Here is a 13,152-nt window from a genome sequence, read left to right on the forward strand (position 1 = left end):
GCCCGTGGTGGCATTTTAGGGGCAGATTTATCACGGGGGCTTGAAGTCAATTTTAATCGGGGGAGGCTGCAAGCGAAGGACACAGGCTGAAACTTTCAGGCCGGAGGACCGAACATGGCGTGCCTGGAACTCGGAGGGTCCAGCCTTTTGGCCCGCTGTGTCCGCCAGACGTACCTCGATCTTGTAAAACAGCTTTGCGTCCAAGAGGGTCAGCTGCTCAGCGATCTCATGGCTGTGGAAGTCATGGAGGGTTCCTGGCCTGGAAAGAGACACCCCCCCAAAAAAAAATAAATTAAAAAGGTGTCTACCTCTTACCCAGATATGCCTCTATTCTCTCTGTGTGTAGGAAAGGTGCCAACTCTGCCTTTCATAGTCCTGAGCACAGAGTCACTGACAGATGTATCCTCTGTGAATATGTATCATCCTACGGGGGTGGGTGGGGGGTAGAGAATAGAATCTGGAATTATCTGGAGGTTTCTTCCCTATAAAAAGCTACTGCAACCTCTCCTTTTAAGATGCTCAGTGGTAATTAACCACAAAAAGAAAGTCCTATATTTTTGGGGAAAAAGAGAGCATTGAAGAATGCAGTGGAAGAGGGAAAACACACGAACAAAGGGCACGCTGGTTTACACAGCAATGCGCGTCAAAGAATTTAAAGCAGATTAAAAGCTGGTCTGTTTTAATGAAAACATCCCCGTGGGTTCAGAAGAGTTGAAACAAGAGGGTTACAATGAACAATGTCAGAAGCGCTTCAGTCCACTATAGGGTGGCTCAATCAACTCCAGTGCACTGCTGGCCTTCTATTCTCCATCTATTCTACACCTGCTATTTTGCAAATGGTATTTGTGCTTAATAAATTAGTAAAGTGAGGAAATCAGTAAAAGCTTGGGGACTTGAGTGCAGAACTGGTGTTTTCCTTTGTTGAAGGCGCACAACGAACAGCGTCTCCTCACCTGGCGGCTACCCATCGCGCTGCAAGCGGTTTGACCGAGTTGGTGTATCGCAACATTTTTTTCTGATCCACTTTGTCGAGGATGTTTTTCCGCAACACTCGGGCGAGGCTGAGCTCCCCGTTGCAGACTAAGCGGAAGACAAGGTCCATCAGCAGCTTCAGGATCTCCTCCGTCAGCTCAACCAAACTGAGAAAAGAAAGGAAAAGAGGAGAGATCTAAGTGGGATTCCCATTTGCCAGTCATTTCGAATTGCTGCATCTCTGGGAGAAGCCAGATCGTAACGTCAAAATAAGCCAGCATCCTGTGGTGAATGCCGGCCAGGGTTAGAAAAGTAGGGGTCTTATACACTGAAAAATATGGTATATTTGGGGGATTTTTCTTTTATCATTTAAAATATTTTCAGGCTGTGGATACACGAATCAGAGGATACTGAGGTCCTACTGTCTTTTTAGGAACTTAGTATGCTATCCTGTAAATTTTTTTAAAGTCCAAAAAAATGACAGAAAGACAGAGCAGCCGTAGTAAATTATGGTGAGCATGGAGGAAAGTGAAAGATACCCTGGTTCCAATCATTTTTCTCCCGTAATTCATGTGTAGGCCGGGGGGTGCCGTGCTTTATCTGTTTGGATTGCAGGGATTCTTAAACTGTCGTCCTTTCATCTTGGAAATGTCTAATACAACGGTTTTGTTTATGCAAAACCCATCGCAAATCGAAGACGAGCTTTCCGGCAAAACCAGACAGGCGTCGTACGGCGAGAAGCATCACTCACCATAGCTCATCCACCACTCGGACCAGGACGAAGAAGGTGTTCTTGCTGACGCGCTTCTTAAAGGTGTCTGGACAGTGACAGAACTTCTCATACGTTGGGGGGTGTGAGTTAAAGGACAAATCAGGATGAAGCAAAGACCAAACCCAGCTGGAGACACGTCTTCCCAGTGGAAAGACCTCCAGGAGTTCGCTAGACGCAGGGCTAGTGGTTCTGCCGTGGCCGGAGCGGAAAACAAAAAGCACTCTGGGTCTCTTTCCCTTTCTTTTACGAGCAGCAGAGTTCCTCTCTTTTGCGTGAGAGAAGGAGCAAAACACACCGCCTTCTGCTTGTGCAGACGGGAGGCTGGATTTATGGCTTCTGGACTGAAGCAGAAATCTGCCCATCGCCGGCTGGGTGGGCAGGGGCCCATTAATCAGCAGCAGCCGCGGCAGGAGCGTGGCCTTGGCAGCAGGTGGCGCACGTGGGGCGGGCCTCCAGGCTGCGCAGCATCACGCCTCCAACCGTGCGTGCCTGCACAAGAACAGGCAACACCGACTGACCGGAGAGTGTGGGTGGCTAGAAGACACGGCCCCTTAGGGGGCAGCGCCTCTGCAAGAGGGAGGGCAAGCATGCCTTCTCTGCGTTTCCAAAGGAAGGGGGGCCGGCATTGCAAACGACTGCAGGGGGTAAAGGAGAAGGACGTACCTAATCGGCAGGGGGGAAAGGGGAGGTGGGCCACGCCGCGGCTTGCCCAGCATTCAAAAGGATATCGGTATTGCAGCTTTTTAATGAGTTCTTCCGGCGTGATGAAAGTGCGGTACGTCGTCAAGAAGGCTTCACAGTATAGCACCAAGTCTGATAAGAAGACAGAGACATTTAAAAAGAAAAAAAAATTAGTCTAAGCCTTCCAATAAGGCACTTGTAATGATGGTATAAACTTTGCCACTGCATCAAGGACCAAGCCCTTAAATCGCACTCCCTGCTTCTTTTTGAATACAGGAGGACCTCGATATTGGTGGGGGATTAGTTCCAAGCCCCCCCCCCAGTTGGATGCTGAAAAATGCAGATTATAGCAAACTCTATTATAATAGTGAACACCACACAAAGAATGGCCTCTGGCTCCCTCTAGTGACCAGTTACGGTAATTTCATCATTAGAAATATATATTTCTAAGATTTTTTGCATTCAGTATTTTTACAATTCTTTATAGACCATGAATAAGTGAATCAGTGGATATGGATCCCACACGTAAGGGGGTCCTACTATTTTTCACGTCCTAAGACAGAGAAGAAGGAACTGACGTATACAGTCCTCAAACACAATGCTGATATTAAAAAATATATATTCTGTCCTGCTTGATCTTTCATGGTTCTTTAAATTCCTCAGATTAAACACAGTTAAACACGTGTGCGTGTAAACTGGGATAAGAGGATCAGAACAGGAAGAGCAAATATGGATTGACCAAATACCCTCTTTTAACACCTTGCAGAACTTTTGTTTGCCAAAAAGATTTACTGCTTGTCCTCTGATGGTTCTAAAGATGTTGCGAACCGAACAGACGAAAACACGTCCCTTTTTCCATGTTAATGCTGGATCTCACGTGTTCCACCCCCCTTTCAAAGAAAGACCTTTAAGGTTCCACGCTCGCCATGCATTCTCTGCATTCGCGAGAAACGGCGATGAGCAAAACCGCGGGCGGAGACGATGGTCAGAAAGTGGAAGAAACAAGACAACAAGCCAGGGAAGGTGAGCCCCACCCTCGCAGTTATGGCCTCTGCCGCGAATGTTACAGGGAGCTTATCCGGGCTTATCTCTTGTTTGACTTAAGCTAAGCGGAATCTTCCTTTGTGTGCTCCCTCCCCTCGGTCCAAATCCATTAATCCGGCCCGCCTGCCTGATCTCCAAATTAAAGCACAATCAATTCTGCAAGAGGAATGTGGTGGCTCCCTTCGGCGGTACCTTTCCTGTCGGTCTCGGTGGCGTGGACCAAGAGAATGTCGCCCGACCCGCCGCGTACGTCTGGCCCGTCGTCGCCCTGCAAGGGAGGAAAAGACGACAACGGATTTAGATTTCCCCCCTCCGGTGGCTCCCTGACGCTAACTCCCTGATGCCCGAGCCGATTCGTGTGCCGCGCCAATATCTCTTGAATCGCATCAGATCACAGCGGCAGAAACGGGCCCGGGCATGCTGCGTCCCGGAGGGGAACTCCGGCTTAAATCCAACTCTGTTGCATAAAGCTGATGGAAGCGGCAAACGCAGAATGTCTATGCATGTCACAGGAAGGGAATAAAAAATATCCGTGCCTGCCCCAGCCAAGAGCTTGCACAGAGGCCAAGCATGATAAGACTATGAACCAAACACTATCCCTGATTTTGCCACCACTGCGAGGGGAGGGGGGGGAGACAAAACATGTACAAAATTTTCATCAAAAGGCTCAACAACAGGGATTATTTATCCGGAAAGCCCACAGGGTCCCCAGAGAGAGAAAGAGAGAGAGAGAGAGAGAGAGATCTTTAATGCAGAATATATGTGTACTTTGGAATTCCAGGTTTGAACATCTCACACACCCCCAAATAAAACTGGGTCACAGACGGCAAACAAGCCAGGCGCCACGGGCTGAATATGGCCCCTGGCAGCCCGACACATTTTTTAATCAAAGCACTGTTAAAAGTTTCATTCAGCAGGGAAACAAAATTAATTCCAAGTGTAGGTAGGTATGTCAGAAGCCGACACCAGGTGCTGGGTGTTCTTCTGTAAATCGCACGATTCAAAAAATAAATGGGGTTGGGAGGGGCCTCTAAGGTCATTGAGTCTAGCCCCCCCCCCGGCTCAAGGCAGGAATCTAAGTCAAGATATATCCAACAAAGGGCTGTCCCATTTTCTCTTGAAGGCCGAGGCCATCGGTTCCATTGTGGTGGTGCTCTAACAGTTAGGATGTTTTTCCTGATAGCCTAAATCTGGCTCCCTTTAGCTTGAGCCCATCATGACGCGTCCTGCACTCTGGGATGATCGAGAGCAGATCCCACCCCTGTCAAGGCAGCTCTTCAGAGGATGATTCACAAGGAACGACGGGGCATGGAAGCCTCCGAGCGACGATGCTCGGCAGGCAGGACCCTGAGGTATTCCTCTGGCAAAGGCTCCTGGAATTCCACTTAAGCTGTGAGTAATGACTTCTCCCTTCCCGCCGGCCCCGCGGGCGGATCTCAACCGGCCGCAGCAGCTGCCTCCCGAAGGCCGGGTGTATCCATTCCCTGGAGCCCCAAGAGAAAGGCTTGAGCCTAACGAGTTTGGCAAAGGACCGGTTCTGCACGGTGGAGGCCGGGAATAAGAGCCAAGGGGCGCCTCTTCCCAAACAGACCTCCAGCCAAAAGCCACTGGGCCTGTTCAAAAAATCCCCCGTTTGTGAATGCTAGCTGGAATGCAGCATCCCGAAAATCTTGGTTTTCATTTGTCCTTCCTCTCCGAAAAAAGCAAGTGTCTAGTTCTGGAGATTAAGGGAGAAGAGGCCGAGAAAGACCGTTACACAATACGGTTGTACCGAGTGAGATTTCTTTTGAGCCTGGATACGTATGTGGGTTTTTTTTAAAACTACAACAATTAATAAACAGTGAATATCTAATAAACAAAATTTTAAAAACGGTACGAATTTCGTGCACGGTGCATCACGCCACCGAGACCATTATACAGTAACTGCTTGGACCAAGATCCTTTTACATGGAATTTCGCCCTCAACTTTCAAAGAATTTTCTATTCTTAACCCAGTATTGTCAGCAAATAAACTTATCTTAACTCTATCCTTGGTACCCATACTTAAAATCCCTTTATCTTCTCCGACAGCATTTGGTAACAATTCAGTAACCAAAGCAAAGCACACAGGGGCCTAGAGAGATCTGTTCTGTGATCCACTCATTAACCGACACAGCCGCAGTATTCCCTGAATACGATGGTGAGGGAGGAAGGGAGGGAGGGACCCCTTACCTCCTGCTTCAAGGTCAATCTCGACATGATTTCATTGTGATCAATTAAGGACAGCTCATCCACTTCTTCTTCTTCTTCCAGCTGAGACGTCTCTAAAGATTCGGGAGTCTTCTGCTGCCTGAAAGGAGACCGAGAAGGTGTTAAGTATTCAGATGTCCGTACAAAGGGGGAAAAGAAGACGGTTGGCCACTTAGCTCTTTAGGAAGGAGACCCATCGTGGTTAGGTTTCTAGTCCTCACCGCAAGGAAGGACTGTATCTCTTCAGGGAATTCCAGAGTCTGGGCGCAGCCCTCTCTTGTGTCCCCACCAGACGCACCTGTCAAGGTGGCGCGTGCGTGCGTGCGTGCGTGCGTGCGTGCGTGCGTGCGTGCGTGCGTGTGTTCCCAGGACAGAGTGATCTCCTGTGAAGTTTCTGCATTGTTTGGAAGGTGCCCAGGTTTTTCAGAAGTTTACAAAAACGAATCAAAGAGAGAGCTCAGATCCGTCCTAGGCTTATTCACTCATGTGGTGCTCCGGGTGCCACTAACGCAACTCACAGGAAAGCCACCTCTTCACCTGATCTTCCAGTGCTGACAAAACCAGATGAGGTGGAAAGAGGCTGCCGATGGAAAAAGTTTGATCGGCTCAACTTCTTTTTGTCTCAGTAACTCCGGTACAAAATGAGAACTGAGCCAGTCAGCCCGCTTTCCCCCTGGCCCGCTCGTATTCTGGCATTTTGGCCCAGGGATGGCAAACATTGTAAATATTTAGACGCCAACTGCCATAGGTTAAGAAATCTCTAAAGGCGGTATCCGTTGCAGCCCTCGGTACGCAACAGATGAAGTCTGCAGAGACTTCTTAAAGTACAGCCCTTCGCATCCAGAAGCTAATGCCGTTTGAGTAAATGTGCCACAGGATTTCAGCCTTTGCCTCCTTCCAAACCAGGGCAAGCGTCTGGTTCCAACCTCGCTGCAACTTTCAAATATACTGCAGCACCTTTTTGGTGAGGACAAAAACAAATCACAGAATCGGAAGGGGCGTATAAGGCCATCGAGGCCAACCCCCTTGGCTTAGGGGCAGGGATCCAACTCCGAAGCAGAGCGGACAGGGGTCTGTCCGGTTTCCTCTTGAAGGCCTCTTGCACCGGAGGTCACAGATTCCATTGTCGTACTGCTCTAACAGTTAAGAAGATTTTCCTGATATTCAGGCGGAATCACGAAACAGGCCATGGATCCTAAAGCACCCCGCCCAAGAGAAAGAAAAAGATCAGAACTGCTTTAAGAGAGGGCCCCACCTTTCACCCTCTTCTTGACTTTCCTTCCTGGGGGTGCTACTCAGAGGGGCCGAGTCCTTGGTGTGACCGTCTTTGATGGCCGGAGATTCCTGAAAGAAATTAGCACGGGACATCGTTAGTACGGGACACATCTGGCCAGGATGACACTCGGCGCATGGCCTCGACCACCTCTAAGCACGGCTCCTCCCCACCCCACCCACAAAAATCAGATGGAGCAAATGGGTGCCAAACGAGCACATACAACTCTCGAGGAACCTTTTCTGCACACACACACGGCTGTTTTTTTTAATCACAGAAAGCAAAACAGAAAAGACAAGGGGCTGAAATTTGGGGGCACGGTTTACGACTATGCAGGCCACCCATGGGTGGGTGGGGAGCAAGCTCAGAAGGTGGGCGGGGGGGGAAGCAAAGGTGTGCCTCCAGTTTTCTCTCTGTGCTGGATTGAAGCTGGAAATGGCAGGTTTGGGTCATTATAAAGAGGAAGGAAAGAGGAAGGGTATGTTTCTATTTGGGCATGTGGGGAGTCTTAAGGGATTCTCCCCCCTCCCACCAGGTTAAAAAAAAAAACACTCCTCTGGACGCTTCCAGAAAGAAAGATAGTGTATAATCATTTTATTGTGAACCCAAATGACGCTCAACTCCTACCCCGCCCACATTCCCACTGCAACACAGAGAGCCAACGCTCAGGATCTGATCTGAGTTTCAGGATTTGAGCCTCAGAATCTGCAAGGGAGGGGGGGAATACAGGACCAACACGGCAGACGACGAGACGCAAAGCCCCGAAGGGTCCCTTTCCTCTCTTAGCAGCGACTCGTAAAGCTCAGGACTGGAATCGCATCTTTCAAGCGAGATGCGTTCTGGAAGGAACAGACATCCACGCGAACCACGGCAGTGAATAGCGCCGGACACTTGCTCTACGCAACACCCAAGCCCTGTTGCCTAAGACCCAAGACCCGTACATCTAGCTGAGAATGGGGATTCCCCCCCCAATGGCAGCCAGTCTATGGGGTGCTTCCGGCCAGCACCCTACGCTCTTCCCCCACGAGAGTCTTCAAGGCAGAATACCGATCGCCTAGGTTTCACAGCATGAAATAGGAGCACGAGGCACTTTGAATGGCAGACAAGCGGGAAGGAGAAGTTCATGCAGTAAGGTGGAGAGGGATCAGTCACCGGGTCGAGGGGGGGGAACTGCGCACGTGCGCGATTTTCAACATAGCTGAAGCGCTGGGGGGTCTGGCACAACTCCCCAAAGCTTTGCCACCAAAATTCGCCGATGAGAGCAGCACTCACACGCTTCCTTGGCTGTGGCCCTCCCCCCTTGAGGATGATGGCAACTTTCCCCACCAGCCGGCGGAGAACATGCGGCCTCGATCTGCCAGATCCTACAGCCCACTGTCCCTTTGCAAAGGGTTTGTTTCAAGGGGCATGAATTTCTGTTTTAGAGACTCCCGTCCCGCACAGAATCCAGAGAAAGAAAGGACTGTTGCTATTAATAAGATATCCTTCTATAAACAGGGGGGCCAACAAAGGACGTTCCCGCTTAGCACAGAAATTTTACGGTTCCTGATTGTTTCAATGGGCAGCCACGGGCACGTGGAAACCAAGCTCTATGAGGAAAGACGGCCCAGTGGTTGGATTGCCCAGTGGGTTAAGGCCTCTGTCTGCGAAGCCAGAGGTTGAGAGTTCCGATTCTCCACCGTGCCAGCCCGGCTACCCCCTCAAAAAGAAGGGAAGGGTCAACCCCTTCTGAACCTTCCCTACCTAGAAAACCCTCAAAGGGTTGCCCATCCATCAGAATGGGCACAAACATGATCATCAGGTGCCCATGTGAACGCAATGTTCGGCTAAAAGCGTAACAACAAAGTCAAAGACCCTGGCGTTTTTGCTCTACACAACGCGCAACCAAAATCTACCCAAGCCGTTGAGAAGAGGAAACCGGACGCCCCAGAGGCATGCGCCGATCTGCAGGTACCCCCCCCCCAAGCCTATTCTGAGGATCACAGGGGCTGGCCAAGCCTGGGCAAGAAGCAGAGCGTCTCTCGTCTCTACGGCAGCTCCGGCGGCACGCAGAGCCCGCCGCGCCCAAAGGGATCCCCCGTCGCCACCAAGCCCGGCTTCCCCCCAGCCGCTTTACTTACTCCTTCAGAGTGAGGGAGTTCCCCGTTGCTTTGGCCCGAGGAATACAGATTGACGTATTCACCCTCCCCAGCCTCCTCACCGGCGTTTTCACTCTACGGGAGACAGGAAACGGAGTTGATGCTGCTGTCCGGACCGGGCGCAAGAGCCGGCAAAACCGGCGGCGAAAGGGGTGCGCTGGATCCAACCCTTAATTCACAGACTGACCTCCCTTCGCCTCCAACAGTTTCAAGGAAGAGAGAAGCCGGGGTGGGTGGGTGGGGGGCTGCAGACTTTCCAGCTGCTGGTTATTCCAAAAATCATGTCCACACACACATCCTGTTCTATTTATTTATTTTTTTAACATGGCTAGTAGAGACTTCCTCGCCTCTTTGGGAACGGCCACCCCGGCTATTCGACTTCATAGGCTAAACCTCTGAATTTAAAACCCTCTTTTATTTACACCTTCTATCGGACAACCTACGGGCATCCGAGGGCTGCTGCTAAGAGATGACTAACATACTGATAATGCAGCAAACAATCAGTTGGCAGAATGAAGAGCCGACTTCAAATTAGGGGGAGAGATTTAGGATGCATTCCTTACGCCCTCTACCACCAGATATTGAAAAGCACACTATAGAACCTTAAAAAGCCCTGGGAGGCTGCCCATAATTAGCCGATCGTCACCGATCAAAAGAAAATTTAAAATAACGGTGAAATCTTGACATCTGTTTTAGGCAAACTTGTAAATAAACAAGAGCTATAAGGAATTTCGATTGAGGAGTCAGAGAGGAACCATCGGGTAAGGAGGCATCTGCTGATTCTACGCTGGTTGATGCAAGAGACTGGATAAGTTACATATCCTGGTGTTTACGAGGAGATTCTGGTAAGGTGACGGCATGTTTTTTGAGGTGGGTACCCCCCTCTTGTTTTGGGCAAAGGCAGAGAGAGAGAGAGAGTGGTCGCAGCTTGTTCGTAGAAGACACGCTTCTCTGCACGCCAGAAGGTCTCCCTGGCATCTCCAGTGGGAAAGAGCTACACGATGGGGGGGGGGCAGTTGGAGCTCCGGGAGAGCCACGGCTGGGCAGGATGAGACCACACCGAGCTAGAGGGATCCACGGTGTGGCCAAGTTAAGTGCAGAAGCAAAGGGGACGGGGTCATAATCATCTGAGGAAGAAGGCAGAACCTGCCCAACGAAATTCCATAGTCAACTCCGAAGCATCAGGAAGAGTCTCGGGCGCAGAGAACGTCGCTCGTCAGGACGCTAGGCAGACACCGGCCCTAAACCATTTCGGGTCAGACAAGCAAGCAGCCAGAGATGGTACCATGTGCCAGATTGTGCCTTTTAATCCACCGACAGGCCATACTTATGGGGGTGGCCACAAGCTGGCAAGCGGGCAGGAAGGGTATTTGTTTCTGCAAGACCCATCAGCAACCCTAGGCACTCTTAGCCCATGGATTCTCTCCGTGGCCAGAGGTCTGTCCCCACAACACCCCAGGTGGGAGGCGACTGAAGCCCTAACACCTACGGACGTACATCAAGGGGTCTCACCGAGGATGTCTGGAGAGCATCGGTGAAAGAGGTTTCAGAAGGAAGGCAGACAGAAGCAGTCCCATTAAAGCTGCTCTCCTGAGAAGGAGGGAGAGGAGGAGGAGAAGGAGGAAGAAGAGGAGGAGGAAGAGGAGGAGGAGAAGGAGGAAGAGGGTTGGCCCCATCCTGGCCAGCAGGAGCCGACGGGTCTGAGTCTGAAGGCTGGTGGGCAGGCGGAAAAGGAAGAGGCGGGGAGCAGGAGGTGGCGGCGGAGGTAGATGAGAGAAATGGAGGGATGGAAGCTTGGTTACGAGGCACAAAATCTTGGGAGTAAGACCTGAACACGGATTTGTACTGCAGAGAGAGAGAGAGAGAGAGAGATATGGAGGGAGAGGAAGAGACACCATGTGTGAGGAGTGAAAGGTTGGGGAAGGAGGGAAGAGGAAAGAAGGACAGAAAAGAGAAAGAAATCAGATCAATAGCAGCTCAAAAAGCAGCACAAGGTCAGCCCGAAGCAAACCACCCCATGGTCAAAGAGGACACGGTTAAGACTTATGAAAACACTGGGTGGCACCAACAAGCAGGCCAGAGACCGTTCTGCCCCAAGGAAAGTGGAACTCTACACAGGAGTCATAAATTACGGGAGGACCACAGGATCCATGGAAATCGGTTCAACCCTCCTGCGGATGTTGGAAAAACGCGGAAGTAGCAAAGGCTATACATATGTCATGGTCGCTGGCTCCCTCTAGCAGCCAGGTAAATACAGCCTGGACACATGTATCAATACATTTTTATTTCGTATTTTCAGGCAGCAGATAAGTGATTCAGCGGATACGGATTCCATGGATGGGGTGGGGGGGGATCGGGGGTCCTGATGGAAGGCCACTAAACCGATTTGCTTATTTGGTTGGCAAACTGCTTTTTAAAAAAACAAACTGCTTTTCCTTATTTATTCTCGCTCCCCCGGTTACTGAACTATGCAAAGCATAAGAACATCTCCCCTGCCAGCCAGAAAAAAAAAAACCCTCCAACAGCTACTCACTGCTAATCCTCATCAACTGCTACTCTTTTCGTAGCCGGTCTCCTAATTTCTGGGCACCAACGTCTTCGCAAAAGTATCTTACAACACGAGCCCTCTGTCCGATCGGCTTTGATTGGGATTCCTGCCTTGAGCAGGGGGCTGGTCTGGATGGCCTTAGTGGGCCCCTTCCAACTCCATGATTGTAGAATTCTACTTTCTACATATAATGATGTGTTCACTATAGGGAAATACACAATGAATTAGAGAGAGAGAGAGACAGAGACAAAGAGAGAGAGAATGAGAGCACAGGGGAAGAAGGGGCCGAATAGGCATAAGAATTTTATTATTCTCATTATTTCTTTATTTTATAAGTTGCCTTTCTCCCAATAAGGGGAGAATTTTTGAGCCCAGCAGAACCTTAGGCCAGCTTTTTGGACTTGCAAGCTTACCTCTTTCTAATATTTAAGTGGTCCAAGAAAGCTATTGATTGCCTTTGTTTCTGGAGTATTAGATTAAGTTGCCCTCATGCTTTCATAGAATCGTAGACTAAGGCAGCACTCACCACGTCCTGAGATCGTGGGTTCCACTGTCGTACTGCTCTAACAATTAAGAAGTCCCCCCCCCCTCCGATATTCAGCCAAAATCTGGCTTCCTGCGTTATCAGACCCTGCCTGTCCTCCTCTCTTGATCATCTTTTCAAACTCTCTCAATATTAACCCCCCCCCCCCCCGGTCTTTCCTCTGCTGCACTTTAGCATGTCTGGAAGTCAAATGGAATCTGAACGATGCCGTCATGCTGGGATCCGAGCCAACCACGAAGCAAACACTTTTAAGATGTGGAGTGGAACCTCGTTCTTCTCTCTCTCGGCTTGCTCTTCTGGCCTCCGTCTCTCCTGATCCCCCAGCTCAGAGGCCAGAGACTCGGGCCAAGAACGATAACTGCAGCTCCTTCCCGAACCCTGAACCGTCTCCCGGGAGAACGAAGAGCGAGGCGGGGGGGGGGGGCAGTCTATTCCACAGAATCCCTCTGCAAGCTTAATCATTGCAGCTGAGGATTTAGGCTTGGAAGCCGGCCGGCGCCGGCATTCCCTACTCCTGTTAGGGTCAGACGGGTTAAAGGCAGCAGCTGATGCGGCCTGTAAACCGGCCCCTGGTCGCTGGTCTGTCAAGGGAGCGCGCCTCCAGCCGGGGAAACGAGCCACAGCCCAAAGAAACGGATTAAATAGGGTGGGGTGCACGGGAGAACGGCCTGTAAAAATCACCCTCGGGTCAAGAGGAGGAGAATAAAAGATCTAATCCGTATAAGGCAAACACCTCATTCCAGCAGAAGGTAACACTGGCTACGGGGCAAAAAATCCTTCTCCATCCCTATTCTTTTTTCTGCTGAGATTGTTTTTTTAGATTGGAAGACTTGAAAGTGGTGACTGTCTAATTTTTTACCAGCCTGTAGAAGCTCTTAACTTTTGTGGCATGGGGTTCCTACAGAGGCAGGCTTGGTTTTCCATCTCATAATGACAACAGTTTTAGAACTG

At 50.2% G+C, this 13,152-nt stretch overlaps 1 protein-coding gene across 13 annotated transcripts in view; it reads right to left on the minus strand.

The window, feature by feature from the left end:
- Positions 1-13,152, minus strand: part of RAPGEF1 (Rap guanine nucleotide exchange factor 1) — a 106,345-nt gene that overhangs the window by 4,657 nt on the left and 88,536 nt on the right. For 4 of the 13 annotated variants that reach the window (XM_078382757.1, XM_072984893.2, XM_072984889.2 and 1 more), the window contains 9 exons: positions 10,607-10,954; positions 9,092-9,184; positions 6,954-7,042; positions 5,681-5,798; positions 3,662-3,737; positions 2,473-2,557; positions 1,724-1,816; positions 954-1,139; positions 175-259 (listed from right to left, as the gene is read on the minus strand). In XM_078382757.1, coding sequence (XP_078238883.1) covers positions 175-259; positions 954-1,139; positions 1,724-1,816; positions 2,473-2,557; positions 3,662-3,737; positions 5,681-5,798; positions 6,954-7,042; positions 9,092-9,184; positions 10,607-10,954 — 1,173 coding nt within the window. The remainder of the gene's footprint in view (positions 1-174; positions 260-953; positions 1,140-1,723; positions 1,817-2,472; positions 2,558-3,661; positions 3,738-5,680; positions 5,799-6,953; positions 7,043-9,091; positions 9,185-10,606; positions 10,955-13,152) is intronic. The other 9 variants (XM_072984900.2, XM_072984898.2, XM_078382758.1 and 6 more) reach the window with 4 other exon arrangements.

The sequence above is a fragment of the Pogona vitticeps genome, chromosome ZW-PAR (genome assembly GCF_051106095.1).
Source record: "Pogona vitticeps strain Pit_001003342236 chromosome ZW-PAR, PviZW2.1, whole genome shotgun sequence".
Lineage (NCBI taxonomy): Eukaryota > Metazoa > Chordata > Lepidosauria > Squamata > Agamidae > Pogona > Pogona vitticeps.